Source organism: Callospermophilus lateralis, chromosome 2, assembly GCF_048772815.1.
Source record: "Callospermophilus lateralis isolate mCalLat2 chromosome 2, mCalLat2.hap1, whole genome shotgun sequence".
NCBI lineage: Eukaryota > Metazoa > Chordata > Mammalia > Rodentia > Sciuridae > Callospermophilus > Callospermophilus lateralis.
The window spans coordinates 54,040,232-54,059,008 of record NC_135306.1 but is presented as its reverse complement, the minus strand read 5'-3'; the positions used below and the strand labels follow the sequence as shown (position 1 = coordinate 54,059,008).

General features: G+C 38.0%; 1 protein-coding gene across 2 annotated transcripts in view; it reads right to left on the bottom strand.

The window, feature by feature from the left end:
• The window catches only part of Frem1 (FRAS1 related extracellular matrix 1), a 124,506-nt gene that overhangs the window by 26,238 nt on the left and 79,491 nt on the right, over positions 1-18,777 (bottom strand). The window contains exons 24-26 of one of the 2 annotated variants that reach the window (XM_076843420.2): positions 12,575-12,989; positions 8,315-8,516; positions 7,447-7,591 (exon numbers count right to left, since the gene is read on the bottom strand). In XM_076843420.2, coding sequence (XP_076699535.2) covers positions 7,447-7,591; positions 8,315-8,516; positions 12,575-12,989 — 762 coding nt within the window. Of the gene's footprint in view, positions 1-7,446; positions 7,592-8,314; positions 8,517-12,574; positions 13,040-18,777 lie in introns of those variants that run through there. The other variant, XM_076843421.2, reaches the window with a different exon arrangement.

Here is an 18,777-nt window from a genome sequence, read left to right as displayed (position 1 = left end):
TGATCTAGATCCAGAAGGGAATAATTCAGAGTACTGTTTGGTTTCACAGTACAAAGGTCTCAGTGTTTGGGAATGCATGTAGATTTCCCTGATGCACCATCAGAGCATTGCATAATGCTTATAGGTTAAGGTTGTCATTACACAGCGTTCTATTTTATTTTCTTAAAACCATTCACTACAAATAATAAAGCTCTATTGAAAAGCCATGAAATTTAAGCCAGGCTATATATTTTCCAGAAAAAAAATATTTAAATAGCAAAGCCCTCGCTAACCTACAGGATATGTGCAACACATGTTTTGAATGCAATTTTTTTTTCTTGCAATACCATATCTGAGATCTTTCTATGCTGAGACTGTGATTGTTTAAACTCTAAATAAACACTTGAAAGAAAAATAAGAGATATAGACAATCATTTGGGAATTCTCCCTGCAAGAAGTCACAAAATTATGTTTAGCATCAGATAAATATCCAGATGCAGAAGTCCAGGAGAGCAATCTGGAAAGTTCTGGATGTGTAGGCATCATGTGCATAAGGGTTGGTTCATGTCTTTACATTTTAATGATCCCTTCATTCTCCCATTACCATTAAGTAAAGCTCATTCTAAGGTCCGAAATAAAGGTTACCAACACACTATATGTGAAACCACATGGCAATCATTTCAAATCATTTAGCAGGAGGTGAAAACTCCTCTCACCCTCAGCACTACTGACATTTTTGACCAGATAATTACTTGTGGGAAGTTGTCCTATGTATTTTAAGATGTTTGATAGCATCCCTGATCACTACACATTAGACACAGTAGCACTTCCCCAGAGTCACGACCACCAGCACTATTTTCAGACATTGCCCAAAATCCCTTGGGAGGAAAGTCACCCCCAGTTGAGAATTATCTCCACAAGTAGTTCTGGGCTACTCATCACAATAGAAAAGCTGGTTCAAAGTAAAAGATAAATTTTGGCCTCCAACAACCACTTTTGGAAATGGAAGACATAGCATGGAGGAGTTGAGTTAAAATTGGGTTAAAGTTTATGAGATTTTGGATCCCTTTGCGACTCATTAACACTAAGCAATCAGGTATAAGTAAAGCTGTTTGGGCACCCAATTTAACATTTTCACTTATTTGCCAAAGCCTTTGATCCCCTTTATCTTGGCCATCATTTTTTTGGTTGTCATTTTATTTATTTTTTGATACAGAGATTGAATCCAGGGGTGCTTAACCACTGAGCCACATCCCCATTCCCCCCAACTTTTTTTTTTTTTTTAATTTTGAGACAAGGCCTTTCTAAGTTGCTTGCTTAGAGCCTCACTTAGATGCTGAGACTGGCCTTGAACTTGGGATCTTCCTCTTCAGCTTCCTGAGCTGCTAAGATTACAGGTGTGCACTATCACATTGACCAACATTTTCATCTTCCAAAATACACATCATATATAACCTGCAATCTAGTTTACTTAGATACTATGTGTACTCTACAGAAACACAGGTCTTTGGTTCACTGATGCATTCCAAGTCTCTTGCAGAGTGTGTAGACATAATAAGTGTTCAACAGATATATGTTAATTGAATGAAAGGATCTTATTTAGCCTACTGTTTCTTTAACTAAGTTGACAATCAAAAATGGTTTTTATTACTTGGAATGAAACCGTCATTTGACCCAGCTATCCCACTTCTCGGTTTATACCCAAAGGACTTAAAAACAGCATACTATAGGGACACAGCCACACCAAAGTTTATAGCAGCACAATTCACAATAGCTAAATTGTGGAACCAACCCAGATGCCCTTCAGTAGATGAATGGATAGGGAAATTTTGGTATATATACACAATGAAACATTACTCAGCAATAAAAGAGAATAAAATCATGGCATTTGCAGGCAAATGGATGGAATTGGAGGATATAATGCTAAGTTAAGCAAGCCAATTCCAAAAAACCAAAGGCCAAGTGTTTTCTTTGATATGAGGATGCTGACTCATAATGGAGATGGGGGAGGGGGCATGGGAGGAATGGAGAAACTTTAGCTTAGGACAAAGGGGAGGGAGAGAAATGGAGGGGGTAGGGGGGTAGGAAAGATGGTGGAATGAGTTAGACATCATTACCCTAAGTACATGTATGAAGACACAAATGGTGTGAAAATACTTTGTGTACAACCAGTGACTTGAAAAATTGTGCTCTGTATGTGTAATCTGAAATGAATTGTATTCTGTCATCATATATAACAAATTATAATAAAAATAATTTAATAAAAAAAGTTATATGCTAAAATAAATTAAAAAATGTTTTTTATTCCCCAACCTTATTAACATCATCTTTCATACAGCTTTTTTTAAAAATCTAGGCTAGAAGATTCTTGCAAGTTCTTACCCTGACTTACTCTGGATTCTTTGACTACTATTACACTTCATTGGAGAGAAAGGTGACATTGATGAAAGCATTCCATCATAAATCATGATTTCTCACACATTGTTCTCTAAAGAGTGTGTGTCGTTCTCACCATTTGGCAATGTCCGGAGACAGTGCTGATTGCCACAACTGGCAAGAGGCTGGTACTGGCATTCAGTGGGCAGAGGCCAGGGATCCTGCAGTGCACAGGATGTTGTCCCACAACAAAGAACTATCCCTTCTGAAATGCCAATAGTGCAGAGGTTGAGAGACTCTGTTCCAGAGCAAGAAATCTGTACTTTCTGATAATTTATTTTGTGACCATTTGATTCATTTACATGAAGGAACTGAAACATCTTGGGTTAAAACACCAGTTTGGGATTTGGAACATTAATCTAGGTTAATAAGAGTCTGTGAAAAAGGTATATAGCGTCTGTATGCCTCAGTTTCCTTACTTCCCAAAGTGTAATAAGGATGGCTTTCTACTTCAAAGGGGTTAAATGAACCTCCATGAGTGCTAATTAACTATTAGCTTCTCAGTAAAAATGTTTTATAGAAATTGTGATTCAATTTTTATTATTATAAGTAGATCTTCCTTTGTAATCAAGTAGCATGACTTCAGAAAATTAAAATGTTAAAAAGTATTTTTCCAAATTTGGTTTAAGATTTTTCAATTAAAAGATGATGCTATTAAGCTCCACAATCTAATGCTTTGAACACCTGTTTTCAGTTTTTTCATTTTCCCCCTATAACGGGGAAACAGTGCTTAGCCAAGAAGCACCATAACAAGTACTCAAAACAAGTTCTTTGGGGGGAACACACCTTGCAACTAGTTATTAGTGTGTGAATATGGTCAGTTCCTCAGTCTCTCCAGGCTCAAGTTTTCATTATCTTAAAATGAGGAGAATTATGCTCATGTCACATGATTCTGATTAAAATTAGTTAATATGTATAAAGCACCTGTACACAGTGGGTGCTTAATAAGTGGTATTTTCTTTTCTTCCTCTGTGCTTTCCTAAGATCTAGTCTAGAGACAAGCACATTCTGGCTTGCAGGTAATGGGCAAGCATTAGCAAGCCAATAGTTTCAACCTCTTCCCCTACAAGGTGTTTCATAAAAGCTGCTCAAACATTACAAAGTTTGCCTGATAAAAATTTATTTTTACTTCTTCCATCCCTTCTCTTCCCAAGCCAAGAATGAATATTAGAATAGCCAGGATGTGGGCTGTTAGAGGGAGGATGGGAATCACAGTGGAGAAGCAGCCACAGAGTTACCAAGAACATCAGCATGGATCAACATTCCTTTTGAAGTTAATTATTTTCAGTGGGCATCAGGAAAAGGTTTACATGGAAGATACATTAGGAAAATTGTGATCTACAATGGTGTTTTCAATGAGCCATGTGAGTCCTGCATATCTTAGTTTAGAGGTCCTGCAGATCATCTTAGAGTTTGACCTTGGACTAGAGAATACTCAAGCTTGTGAGTGAGCCACACTTCGGTGTGTCTTCTTTGAGGTCTGCAGGGCAGGGTTCATTTTCATCTCTGTTAAGTCTTCTCGTGACCTTGGGATAATCTTTTGAGCCGAATTTCCTTATTGCCCTCACATGATTGTGTTTTGTAGTTTAAATGAGACAACACATGTGAAAGAACCTAGCATAGCACCTGAAATTTAGGCTCATAGCCAAATCTAAATCTTTAAGCAAACCGCTCATGGATTTCAGTGTCATTAAATAATTTCTATTTACAACAAAGTATCTTCCAAATGTATTTGATAAAAAACTTGTTCCCCAAGCTTTTCTGGAGAGGGGATGGGGTGTGGAAGTTCCATAGCCTGGTTAGGTTGAAATCTGCTACATAATGATACCCCTGTCTCAGGGATTCCAATCCATGCAAACATCTTGATGATTCTGGAATGTGATGCAGTTAAATTAAAAAAAAAAAAAAAAAAGCATGGAAATTAGTCAGCTGGCAATAACTTGATTAATTTCACCTAAAACAACATTGCCCTATATTTGTAAAATAAAATCTTGACTGATCCTTCAGGACTGACACTATATAGAAATACTACAATAGCATGACACAGCATTTGGCTTATTGATTAATAATCATATGATTGTACAGACTGTGAATCACCCCAGAATCAATTTCTAATTAGAGGTGAACTTTCAAATCCAGCAAATGTTTCCAGAATACTTCTTCAGTCAACTGAATTAACACGAACACCCACACGAATTAACAACAATAGTAAGCATCACCCTAGGTCGCATTTGTTAAGGACCTGAAGTACACAAGAGACTTTCATATATTTTATCTCACTTGTTTCCTCTAAACTGTGGTATTGTCCTGTTTTACAGAAGGTAATAGGTGAATGGAAGAACTAGAACTCGGATTCTGTCCTTCAGCTCCAAGTCCAGTGGTTTATTATCATCTATACTATAATTCCCAGGGATACTTATAATTCATATGTAAAAATGAAAATAACCTTGACAGGTAAGAATTCTTTTCTTTCTTGCTGCCTGGCCAACCAATGTCTGCAGAAAAAGAAGGGCAAGGGCAATAAACCTCCTGTTGGATTCCCTTAGTCATCTTAGCAGTTGTTAAAATTGGGCAAGAAGTTTGTTAGTTAGCACAGTGGGAAAACCGTGCACTCTTAAGCCACACTTCCTGGGCTGAATTCCAGCTCCCTCATTCATTAATTGCATTAAACTGGGAAAAGTCACTTCCTGGCTCTGTGCCACAGTTTTCTCATCTGTATGTTGGATTATAATGGTACCTAGCTCAGGTGGTTGTGGTTATTTGAATGAATAGCATGAAACAGAGAAAAAAAATTAAATTACAAATGCCTATGACTTACATTGTACATATAGCTAGACTCTTGCTGGTTGTCTTGAGAAGATAAACCACTATTCAGAACATTGTTTCTTATCAGAAAAATGTGCACCAAGTTCTAGGAAATATTGACTTAAAAATGAGATTGAGGAGGCAGCAAATATTCCAGTAAAAAATTGTAAAGATAAATATTGAGTTCTACCTCCTTCTGCCCACTCTAAAGAAAATAACCTAAAGTGCATCAGAATCAAATCAAAGTTATTTCTGTATTTCTCCTGGGTAGACGTATATTGTAGCATTAGTTCCAATCGTTTAGATTTGAATTAGTAGCATCTTCAGCATAGGTACATGAAAACTAATGCCCAACACAAGCAGGAGACTCTTTAAAATAGCCTAAATTAAGATTATCATTGCACTAAGTAGATTTTGCTGTGATTATTTTAAAACATGAATCATCCTCAAGAAGCAATGTCCTTGGTAACAGCAAGGAATAAAAAGGGCACATGGGTGAAGCAATATCAATCTACTGCCACTGCTAGGGAAAAAAGATTACTATCTACATTACATTCACATGTGGAGGACAAGAGGTCAGCAATTGGTCAGCGACAAGTCTGAATTGATATTATGTTTTTTGAGTTAAACTATTAAAAAAATTGTTAAACCAAATAATGCCAATTTATCATTTTTGGAATAGAATTTTAAAAAAAAGTTTTCTTAAGAATTACAGGATTTATTTGGAGTTGCAAATAGTTGGTATGCTTTCTTTAAAGGATGTGATACTTGTGGAGATCTCTTGGCCTACACCTGTAATCCCAGCTATTCAGAAGGTAGAGTAGGAGGTTAACAAGTCCAAGGTCCAGCCTGGGCAATTTAGGGAGAACACATCTCAACCTAAAAAAAGAGATGGGGATGTAGCTTAGTGGTAAAACCCCCAGTAGCTATCTATGTCTATATCTATCTATCTATCTATCTATCTATACACACACAAAAAAAAATTATATAGAATATATATAATGATATGAAGAATCTTTTCTCTTAGGCAAAGGCATTTAATGGGGAGGGGGTCATTCATTTTAGTTTTATAACTTCAGGAATATATTTTAATTTCAGAGGCCAGGTCTTGCTTGTTCACGCCTATTTCCAAGCTTTATATGTGCCTGACATATACTAGCCACTTAAAAAAAAAGTCTGTGGAGTCTATAAATCTTGGCGAGGAACTGTACTTTATCAGGAAAATGGAAGTGGGACCATGGGAACGCAGTTAAGGGCACCAATTTTTCCTACCAATGACTATAGAGACCTCTGCTGGCAAATGTTGGAACTGCAATTCAGGATGGGGAAGAAAAAGAATGAAAAGTGAGGTTTCTCAGTTTTCTTCTCCTCCTTTGATCATATTTTATTATAAAGGGACTATAGAAGAACTGTACTCATGTGTAGTTAAGTACGTCTAAGATATGAAGAATATTAAAACAAGAATGAATAACAACTTTTCTTCAAGGTGTCTGGGAAAGACATCAAATAAAAAAGGAAAAATCGCACCCAAGAAGTAAACTGACCATTTTATGACCATGTGCCAGTTAATCAATCATTCAAGGTCTATATTCCAGAGAAATCTATAGTAGGGAACCAGTCTGTGAAATTACTATAGCCTATTAATCTTACTAATTCTGAGAACTTGTTATTCTTGTATATTTTATATACTTCCAAATGTCACTTTATACCCAAGACTATCTTCCTCCTCACTCTATCTTATCTGTAGTAGGCTTATCAACTTGTGAAGGCAGTTTAAAGTATTGGTTTGGTGAGACAAGATGTTTGGCCAACCCTTCTTCAGTGTTTCATTCTTCTCTGTCGTAGATATTTTAGGCAACTATAGTTACTAAAATGGTCCTAGAGTGACCTCTGGCTGCAGGTTTACACATATGCCAGCAAGCTCAGCCCTGGATACCAGCTAACTAGCAGGACAGTACCTGTTTGTGTGAAAATGTGTGTATTTCCTCACACAACATGAATGATACTCTACAACTTGCCTTTAACATTTCCATACTCTGTGAAGTTATTAGCTTTCCATTACTAGGCAGTAATGAAAAGAAATTTCCTTTTCCAAAATTCTATGAGCTTATGAAATGGTTTATCAATTTATGTTCTTAGATTGTGTTTGAAAAGATCATTTCACTTTTTTAATCAGATACATTTTGGATATTTCAAGCAGGACTTTGAATAATCAAAAGAATTTACATTTGAGGAGTGGCAGAATTCCCTGTGGGGTCCATGATTTGAAATTCCACGATATCTGAATTTACTTCCAAAGATGGGTTTATGATGTAAAGAATGGTCTTACTGTATAAGTCCTTTTGGCTAAATTTCTCATGGATAAATTCACCTACAAAAAAATAAATCAATAAATCTCATGGATAATCATTAAAACATTACATTAGAGCTGATAAAACTGTATGACTATTTTATTTGAAACACAGCTTCAGAGATTAGCCAAAGTACATTGAAAAAAAAATAATTAACATTGCTGCAACTTATCTTAAAATTCAAATGCAATGAACCCAAATTAAGTTTTACATTTACTATTCTCCAGAAATATTTGCCTTTAAAAATATAAAAATATTGGGAAGGGTAGCAGGAAGATGTAGTAATAAATATCTATAATTCTGAACCAACCTGTTTAGTTATATATTATGATCATTGTCTTCATAAAGTAGAAATAATATACAATACAGAAAAACTGTTAGGAAACTCATTTTTTTTTTAAAGAACACATATCATTTAGAATTCATGACAGAAGTAAACATTAGTTATAAATATGAATCTGGCCCTGGCACTGTGGGTTCTTCTGAATATATTACAATCTGGCTGTTAAAAAAATAACTATAAACAGCAAACAGCTGTATATCAGTTTCTGATTCTCCTGTCAAGGTGAATTTAACTTCAAACCCTCTTTAGCACCAATATTGATTTATAAGCTGCTGCACGTATCAGTAAGTCCTGGAGAGTGTTTACCAAACGGACCTGCCCTTAATTAAATTACTCTCCAGTCCTGCCAGCCACTGGGTATTTTAAAATGGGCAGTTAAAAGGATTAAGGAAGTCAGTACCTGTTGTTGTGTTCTCCAAATGTCCGTGTAGTGGGCCTCGTAAAATCTTAAAGATTATCTGATGGTCCTCGGTGTCAGGGTCCGATGCCTTCAACACTCGGGAAGTGATGTAAATCCCGTAACAGCCATTTTTCAGGAGTCCCACTTGTGAAGGGGAACGCAAGAGTGTGATCCGGGGGGCTATTTTATCCAAATGCTCCACCTGAATCATCAATAATTATGTACAATGTTATCCAAAAATGTTTCCTCACCCCACGGGCTGTAGGGCTTTCGTGGTCCAACAATGACAAACTCAAATTTCAGATTGCTCATACTCATTTGTTGATTTCTGCTAAAGATATCTAGTTCACAATATCCTCAGTGAATACCACAGTGTCTGGAACAAAAACCAAGTTTCTGCCAAGCTAAGTTTGTCTAATGTCTGACTCTCCCACAGGATGTAAGTTGCATGAGGGCAAAACACCATGGCTCAAGGCCTGGGCCATACCAAAGCCCAGGGAATATTCATTGAACAAATACAAGAATTACATTGCTTACTTAATATTAGTACAACAAAAGGATTTCCATATTTTTTCGGTGTTCAATGATTTATAGAAACAGTTATAAAGGTTCAAGAATACATAGATTTTTTTTAACATGCTTTTGTTCAAATGGTGAAAATGTTGAATAAAAATAGAAATTCCGTAGAACTGTTATGGTTTGGATGTGAGGTGTTTCCCTCCTCTACAATGGTTCTGGTTAGGTCTTTTAGTCACAGCAGCAAAACAGCTGACTAAAACAATAAGAAAATTGTGAAAGTGATTTTTTTTCATACTTGTTTCATTGAAAATGAGGACCACGTGACACAAAGTAGCTTGGTTTTGTGAGGACGTGGAAGGGCGATCCATCATGAGTGGGAACAGGAGCATGTGTTCTAATGCTACAAAGGACTTTGTCCAGGTGTGGTGGCATGGAGCTCAGTCCATCTTGCAAATGACCGTGGTCGTTAGGGATGAACAGTTTTGGATAAATTAACACAAATTCAACATCAATACTAGAAAATGGGTACAAGAGTACTACCATCATTCAACCCACTCCTAATCTCACAATTCCTGATTTTTTTACCCCCAAATGATACTACCATAAATCTTAGTTCACCCTAGTGAACCAAAGAATTCATGTCAATGGTAACATCCTACATATTCTTGTATATTATGATAAGATTAATAAGTAATAATAAGTTATTTTTCAGTTTTTTGAGAGAAGCTCCCACCTCCATGATGGCCAGTAAGAGAGATGACTCATGGACAGAGTGCCATGTAAGAAATCCTCGAAGACAATCAAGAGCTGAATGTGGGATGGTTGTTTTAATTTTTTTGATGTCACATTGTCTTTAAAAACAAATGTTAAAAATGTAATCAATGCTTGTTGTAGTGTTTTGTTTAAAAAATAATAATATCTGAACTTTAGTTACATGGTCTCCTGTTGTGCCTCTGGGCATTCTCAGGCTAAAATATACCCTAGTCTTATTAAACTTCTGGCTTCTTCAAAAGCAGGTCTTCTGGATCAGTATACCAGAAGCATTTTTAAATGCTGGAAGGCAAGACTTTTAAAACAGGCTACATCCCATGATAACTTGTGTTGGATTTATGAAAATCATCCCACCTATGCCAGAACCATAGAACACAAGGCAGGTTCCTTTCTCCTTCATCCCCAACCCTGTTCCCCTCTATAAGAGAACTACAGGTTGCATCCATATTGGTTGATGGACATGATGAATGTTAGGTTATGCCTGATGGTATCAGTCAAGTCCACCTGTGGTTTGCATGTATTCTTGCCCTCCATTACCCAGGTACCACCATAAGTTGTTCACTCATGCTTAGTAGATTTATTTGGACTAATTCATCACTCAGTGGCAGTTGAGGTCATATTGTCTCAGCAGAAAGAACTCTTACAGTCAGTAGACAAGGGTGCCATCTCTCCTACACTGCTGAAAGGGCCAGTCACTTCCTAACTGCGTTACCCCTACTCTGAGAGACCAGGAGCTTCATAGGCATTTGGGAACAAAGTATGAGGCTCTTCTCATGAGGCTTTTACACATAATAATACTGTTTTTTCAAGGAAAACCTTGTTCTTTTGATGGAAAATAAGCCTTACAACGTATAGCCAACATTTTTCTATCAGTAAATTCTACAACTTCCAAGAGATAACTCTATTATAGCAAGGTCCTTAAAACAAGTTGCTGGTGTTGGGAGAAACCTGATTTAAGTTCTCCAAACTCTACCCTCCTTTTCCATCTCTGCTCTGAGCTATAGGAAGGAACTCTTATGTCTGCACACAGAATTTATAACTCTTATAAATCTGCAGCCAAACAGACCATAAAATTATTTACTGTTGCAGGTGACACTCCTCAAACCGGAGTGGAAAGTGAGAAATCAAGAAAAAGATACTAATGACCCAAAGAGTGGGAAGGGACTAATAACAATTAAGACATTAATTTAAAAATAAATGAAAGCAATGGTTTTTAAAAGTACAACTTACTTCTCACATATTGTATCAATGACATCAAAACCTTCTCTTCTTTCCCAGCACATCGTCATCTCCTTACATTTCCCAGAACTCCCTCATGCCAAAGACAATCCAATACCTACTGTATGTTATCATGATTCCCTGCCTTAGATAGAGACTGTGAAGGTTAATTGTATGTGTCAACACTGCTAGGCTCTGCTTTAGAGGCAATTAATGTTTTAATCAGTAGACTTTTGAGTAAAGCAGATTGCTCTCTGTAGTGTGAGTGGGCCTCATCCAATCCATTGCAGGCCTTACAAGAAAAGACCAAGTTCCCGCAAAGAGGAAGGAATTTGTCCAAGAGCACCCTTGGACTCAAGGCTGCGACATCATCTCCTGCTAGAATTTTTATCAGCCAGCCTGCTCTAGGTATCTTGGATATGCCAGGCTCTGCAGTAGCATGAACCAGTTCTTTAAAGGAGATCAACCTCTCTCTGTGTCTCTCTCAGACTTTCTACATGTATCTATATTATCTCTATACCCATAGATAAAGGTATGTGCATACTGTGCACCATTTACACACATGCACACAAACACACACAGTCTATTCTGTGTTTTTATGTAAAATTCTAACTAACATAGAGACTAAAGAGCAAGGAAAAAATGATTATTTTACTAGTCAGAGAGTACTCTGAACAAAGAGGCAAAATTATATATATTTTTCCATTGATGGAAGTGTGTAGAAAGGGGTGAACTCCACCCAAGGAGGGTAGATTCCAGGGTTGCAGAGCCAGAACATACTTAATGTGCTTTGATTAAAAGAAGAAAAACACATTGTACCCTTCAGGAATCATTGTAAAAGTCAACAAAAGTGGAGGTGTAGTGCCAGAGAAAGAACACAGAATTGGGGATCAGAAAGACTTGAGATCTTTGTATGTATTGGATCAAATTATTGAACTTCTGAACCTCAGTTCCTTCATCTCTAAAATGTAGATAACAAAGCATACTTCATAGGACTTTTATGAGAACCAAATGAGATTCATGTGAAGTGGGTCTGATCTTCAGTTAACAATAATTGTAAGCTGCTGCTATTATTATCTTCTTTATTGTTGTACAGGTAATAGAAATTCTTTCTGTCTTGTAAGTTTTCATATGTTTAGTTGAAAACAGAAGGCTGGGGATATAGCTCAGAAGTATAGGGCATGCTTAGCACACATCAGGCACTGGATTTGATCCTCACTATACATTTGCACATGTGTGCCTGTGCAAGTACACTCACGCACACACACGAAAACTGTAAAATGTCAGTAGATGATATGGACCAATAAGCATCATAATAATAGCATAGTTATTCATGTCTTATAACTGAATATCAAATATGTTTCAGGCAACATGCTAGTGCCTTGGACACCTAATCTTATTTAATTCCTATCACAGTGCTGAAGGCATGTTTTTCAAGGAAGGAAAGGTTGATCCAGCAGAGCTAAAGAATCTTTTAAAGTCACACAGCAAATAAGTGACAAAGCAGGAATTCAAACCTGTTTGTCAGACACTGAGGCTCATGTTTTTGTTCCTTTCTATACTACTGCCCACTCCCAAGATCAGTCCCTAGGCCATATACAGGGACCACATTGTTTTAGTCACATCAATGTGCCTGGCATGCTGTAGATGCACAATCCATATCTGACTGGAAATGGGAAGGAAATAAGGAAATAAATGTTGAAGCTACTTTCCTCATATCCCTGCCTGGGACTGCACAATTGCCATACTTACCTGAATGGTGAATGGAACAGGCTCTTCTCGCACCCTCCCATCCACAACAAAGCCTTGGTTTGTCCTATCTGAGGCCATGAAAGTGAAGTGGTCAATCTGGGAGCTGCCTCCAGAGTGCTGATAGGCCACATTCCCGCTGTCCACATCCCACTGGGTGAAGTTGTGTCGAAGCAGTACAGTTCCCCGCAGGTAGAGCTGGCCATGCTGTGGGAGCTGGACCAGGAGGAAGGTGAGGTTTTCAGCAGGAGTGTCAGGGTCAGTCAGCTGGAGGAGGTCAGGAGAAAGCAGGCCCATGGCCCCCTCGGCCAGCCTCATCCCCTTGTTCCTGGTGACCACAGGCAAGGCTCTGTCTACAGTCTCCAGTGTGATCTCAAACACCCCGTGCTTGGTCCACAGTCCATTGCTGACGATGAATCTGGCAAAGAGAGGCAAGGCAGCCTTCAGCATGGATTCTTGTGTCACCATCTACTGGAATGAAATGATAATAATACACACCTTTACTAAAAGATATGTTGTATTGTGACTCATAAGAAAAATCAAGGACAGATCTTTCAGAAGATGCCTTTCTATCATTAAACCAGTCACTGGGTAACACATAAATTGACCATTCTATGACCAAGTTTATTTTCTCAGAAACTTTGGTGATAGATTCTTGGGATGGAAAAGGTAGGCTTGTCACTACTTAGTGTTATTCCTTATCCCAAACAGGAATTATATACATCCAACCAGACCCATTATAGGAGTTTTAAGGGTATACTCACTTTATGAAATTAAAATTTTGCAATTGTACTTTTTCTTGGAAATGTAATAAACTAAACTTTTAAGACTGAGAGTTGGGGAACCAATTAAATGAAGAGCTGAATAGATGGAATTTGCTTAACTCATCCTATTTGTGTTTTCATGGTAAATCTCCTAAAAGAAGAGCACATTAATCAGCCATGTAATTTTACCTAACTCATCTCCCCTTTCTGGTTCTCATTTTCCCTCTTCCATAAATTTCATGGAACGAGTCGAATGATCACCAAGTACCATTCAACTCAACAATAATATGAGAGGTGATTGTTTCTTATTGTTTGAATGTGTTTCTATACATGCTCCTTTTAAAATGTGTAGAAATCAGAAAAAGAATGTGTAGGAGTCAGAGTAGACAAGGATTTTTTTCCCTGAATAAAAGAAAGATTCAGAAATTTTGTGGGAAATCATGAGGAAGGTAAGAGATGGACTGAGACTTGAACTCAGATGTTTTTATCAACACCCTTTGCTCTCATAGAGTTTCTAATAAATGCTGGTTTAGCAATCTACCAAGAAAGAGTTGTGGCACCTGAGCACCAATGCAAAATTATAAATAGAAAGCTGGAAGGATATACATTCAGGGTAAGTCAATCCTTTTACAATTTTGGTCTTGTGACACCATAATGTGCTTTTGAGAATTTTGATCACTAAATCATACCCTACCCACTGCAATCAGACTCACAATCATACTAATTTAAATGATCTTTATAACATTTCAATGTAGTATTTAAATTTCAAAGAAAATGAGTACTATGAAATTATACAAACAAACCACAATATTAAAACTCCAAAAAGTCAGGAAATCATTACTGTCAGATGAGATTGACAAATGTACCATAGACCAAAGAAATGTATTTAGAATTAATCACAGAATTGTATGCTGTTATGGTTTGGATCTAAAATGTCTCCCAAAGTCTTATATGTTCAGAGGTTGGGCTTTGGGGAAGTGTTGGATCATGAGGGCTCTGACTTCATTAGTGGTTTAATCCATTGGTGGCTGAGTGGATTACTGGAAGGTGAGACCTTATTGGAGAAAGTAGGTCACTGGGGATGTGCTGAGGAAGGGCTCCTTTCTCTCTCTCTCTCTCTCTCTCTCTCTCTCCCCCTCTCCCCCCCCCCGCCCCCATCCTGAACTGGTCATGTCCTGCCATGATCTCATGCCTCACCCCAGGACCAGAGCAATGAGATCAGCTGGCCATGGACTGATCCTCTGAAACTATAAGCCTAGGATAAACCTTTCCTCCTTCAAGTTGTTCTTGTCAAGTATTTTGGTCACAGAAATGAGAAGCTGACTAACACATACATCTTATTAGTTTTTTCTCCATGTACAATAGTTGTTAGAAATATTCATGAAGGATACACTCTTATATCCACTCATGTAAAAAATCTTTTAAAATATTGTACTATAACATTAAATTATATAAAACTGTCTTTAGCAGTTTTTTTGTTTGTTTGCTTTTGCTTTTTTTTAAACTAGAGAAGCCATGGGTTATATTTGTTTTACTAACCTGGCAAATATGACTAACAAATTATTCTTTGCAATTAGGTCTCATCCTTCAGAGTTTGAGGTTTGTTGCTTTAATATATATATTGGACTTTTATTTTTATCAGATGAACCTCTATTTTTACTTATTAATTTATATGCCGTGCTGAGAATCAAACTCAGTGCCTCACACTTGCTAGGCAAGTGCTCTACTACTGAGCCACAACCTCAGCCTTGTTGCTTTACTTTTGACCATGACGGAACCTGAAACCGAACCAGGAGAGCACAGCAAGTCACCCAAGGAGTCCAGGAGAAGAACAATTAGATGAAAAGTAAAGAGAGAGGAGCTGGCTGAGTACAGATTTTGCTTTGAAGACTAGGCTAAAGTTTTTGAGCTTTTAAATTATCCAGTTACTAAGACTGCTTACAAGGAAAACATGATGTGTTATATAGAAAAATGAATGTGATCTTTTTTTTTCCTTTTTTATTTATAGCGTCATTTTTGCACAGTTTGAATAAAGCTATTTAATACCCTCAGAATTTTAGACTGAGCAAAATTAGTTTCCTTAAAACAAATCAATCAGTTTTCCTTTTGTAAAACTAAAGCTTTGATTAATATATCCTAAGCAGATTGTTCAATTTTGTTACTGGAGTAAGAGGTATTTATAAAATTAATTTTTTACAAAAACAAAAAGTGCACCTAGAAAACATCGGTGTGTTCTTGAAACTTCTTACTTGAATCACCCTGACAATACCAAAGATATGCATGTTTAGGGATTAAAAATGATGCTCTTTTCCACAGCCTTTCATGGAGTGCTGCCTTGATTCTATTTTTTTTTCCCTATTACTTTTTTCATATTTTCCTTTCCCCCTACATCTCTTCATCTGACCCAAGACAAGAAGGTGGCTAGGCATCTCCTCAGTGCCTCCAAATTCTTCTTTTCCATTTCCCTCCTCCTGAAATGTGTTTTACACCTCCTTTTTCACAAATAAAGTGGCTCTATATTCCCTACCAGATCCCTATGTCAAACGGATCCTTGTAGAGAGTTTTAAACCCGCCACTGATAAGGTCTAGCACCAGTGGTGCCAAAGGACTTGCATTTTTTAGTATTGGCATTAACTATGGGGTTAAAGACTTTGGGCCCCATTAAAAGTGTGTCAAATGTCAGCAGAGAAGAAAGGAGAAGAAAGGGTAAAGGGTGGAAAGACAGACAGGGAAATTCAATGTGAGCTCAGGTGAACACCAGGGCTCCATCCAAAGTGGCCATTTTTGATATCTAACTCTGACTTCGCTCTCTGGAGACTTGGTTCTGAAAATGTCCTTTCGGGATGGGGTCCTCAAAGTTCTGTGACAGCACCACTGCATTTACTTTGTGTGTGTGTGTGTGTGATTTCTATGAGGGCACAGAAGTTGTCTTATGTCCCTGGCTGTCCACCTCAAACTCGTCTCTTCCTGATGACTGGGATGTGACCACATTGGAAATAGGCAGCCTGCCATCAGACAGATGGGAATGAGGGCAAACAGGCCAGGGACCCTGGAAGGGTAAGAAAGATGTTTACTGAGGCCAGTGCTCCCAGCTGGGATGCCAAGGCAGCTGTCTGCACTGACCTAAAGCTAATAAGCCAGGGGTGAAAAGGATGCAATTTCTAAACATGACTGGATCAAATACATCATTCCACTTTCATGAGTAACAATGAAAACTACTCCCAGGCAGAGAGACATTATCAGAGAGAGAGACAGAGTGAATGGTTATGGTTGGCTTCCCAGTCAAAATGAAGCTAGCAGACCAAGTGAAACAAGGTCAGGACTGCTGCTGTCTGCAGCAGTCAACCAGAGGATCTTCTAAAAGCTGCACCCCCATCCAGTAAAAATCTTGTAAATATATTCCCAAGATTCAAAGCTGTGTTGAGGTGAGGACACTGGTAATAAGGAGGTGGCAGCTCCTTCTGTGGGTCTGTTTTGTTTAATTCCCTTTTGCAAACCTCCCCCAACCCCCACCACCACCAACAGAGGGACGCAGCCAAGATGACCACCATTGTCATGAAATTTGGGGAATGACTCTCAGATTTGTCTGGGGTGTCTGTCTGGTCTGATTTCACCATTGCCACTGTGCTTTCAAGCTTTCTGCATTTCCTGGCATTAGAGTTGGCTGAAGAATCTGCCATCTGTCATGGCATTTAAAAGATAAAAATGGAATCATAAATAGTGCCAGCTCCTCAGGAAAAAAAAAAAGTCCAGCCGGCATGTCAAAATGGAGGACATTAGCATGTTCTTTTAGTACCCGGCTGCCAGCAGCTGAAGTCAGCTTGCTAATCACTTGGTGTCATCTGTCCTAGAACATGCTGCCAAATCTCTCTTCCAGGCCAGCAGCACCAAACAATGCAGGGGAAATTTATGATTCACAAAATATTTTTGCAGAAGGTAAAATCTGACCATTAAACTCCCCTGTTTAATTAATGCTGCCATATCTTACATTCAAAAGGAAGGGGAAAATCCTCTGCCACAGAATTTATCTCTTCTACCCAGCCAAATTCCTTGCCAAATTTAACAGCAAGCAACATAAATTTAGGTGATTAGATTGGTTGCATATATTTAATTTTTAAAAAGCACCACGATCACACTTTCATTAAAACAGGCTTTCGGCTTTGGTTTAGCGCCACTTGACAAACAACACAGCAGTCCATGATTGGGTTAGTGAAATGACAAGATTAAAAAGCGGGTCTTGGGCAGATGCTAGGCTCTTCCCTTATAAATATGTAAAACTGCTGGCCAAAACCCAGAAGGACACATTGAGGAGGTTCCTTTGCACAAACTCAGAGTCTCCACAAATTTTGGGTACAACAAGGTAGAATGGAAAGAACTCTCCAAGGGAAATGAACCCTTATCCCCAAACTCAGTTCTGATACTCAGTGATGTCAATTTAGGTGGCTTCCTTTGTCTCTTGGTACTTTGGTTTTCTCATGCATACCATGGTAACAACTGAGTCTCTCCCAAGGTGGGGGTGTGAGGCATAAGGGAAATAACATACAGAAAAAAGGCTGGTACACTGCCTTGCATGCTGTAGGTGCTCAAGCAATGTTGGCTTCTTATAAGTAAACCAAGAGATTGGTTTGTTTCCCCCTGTATCCCTGTTTCCTGATCTTGAGTCATTTCAAGACCACTATCATAATTTTTGTCCACATGCCCGTACTAACTATACTCTAGTTATTTACTATTTTGTTCTACACTGATTTATTTTGTTTACATAAAGAAATGTACTTACAAGGAACTCTTTTAACTACTAAAAACTTCAAGTTTTATGTTCTAAAAACTTGATTCCATAAATACTGCAAAAATTAATATAAGAAAACAATATTTTTAATTCCAGCTAGATATTATTTCCCAATGGTTCAGAGTCTGAGGCCTGCACATGGTTAAAAAGGGAAAACTAAATGTGAAGGGATGGTAAAGACATAGCACCAACCTGAGACTTCCCCCTTGAACATCAGAAAGGTAGAGAGAACTGACAAGGAATAGTTCCTCACTCTTGATTCCCTGTTCTGTAATCAGTACCTGGGCCTGAACCAGCCTACAGCATCTCTATATCCCTGGGATACAAAGCATGGGCTTTAGGAAATAGAACCACAGCCTTTTTGCTAAAGAAAATCTTACCCAGAAGCCAAGTGTATAATACAAACTAGAAAACAAAGAATCAAAAAACAAACAAAACAAATTAAAGGAAGAGCCCAAAGCACCATTAATTCAGCCTCCTCATCTTCTGTCTCTGGGAGGGCCTGCCAGGGCTTCTGGAAATTCTCAAGGCTCCTCGGAATATACTCAGATCAAAGGACTAGACCAATCCAATGACTGCTAGTCCTGACCGTCAGAAGTGTCCGCAGGGCCACTACAAATTCAGAACCTGGGCCTGAACAGAGATTACCAAAGTTG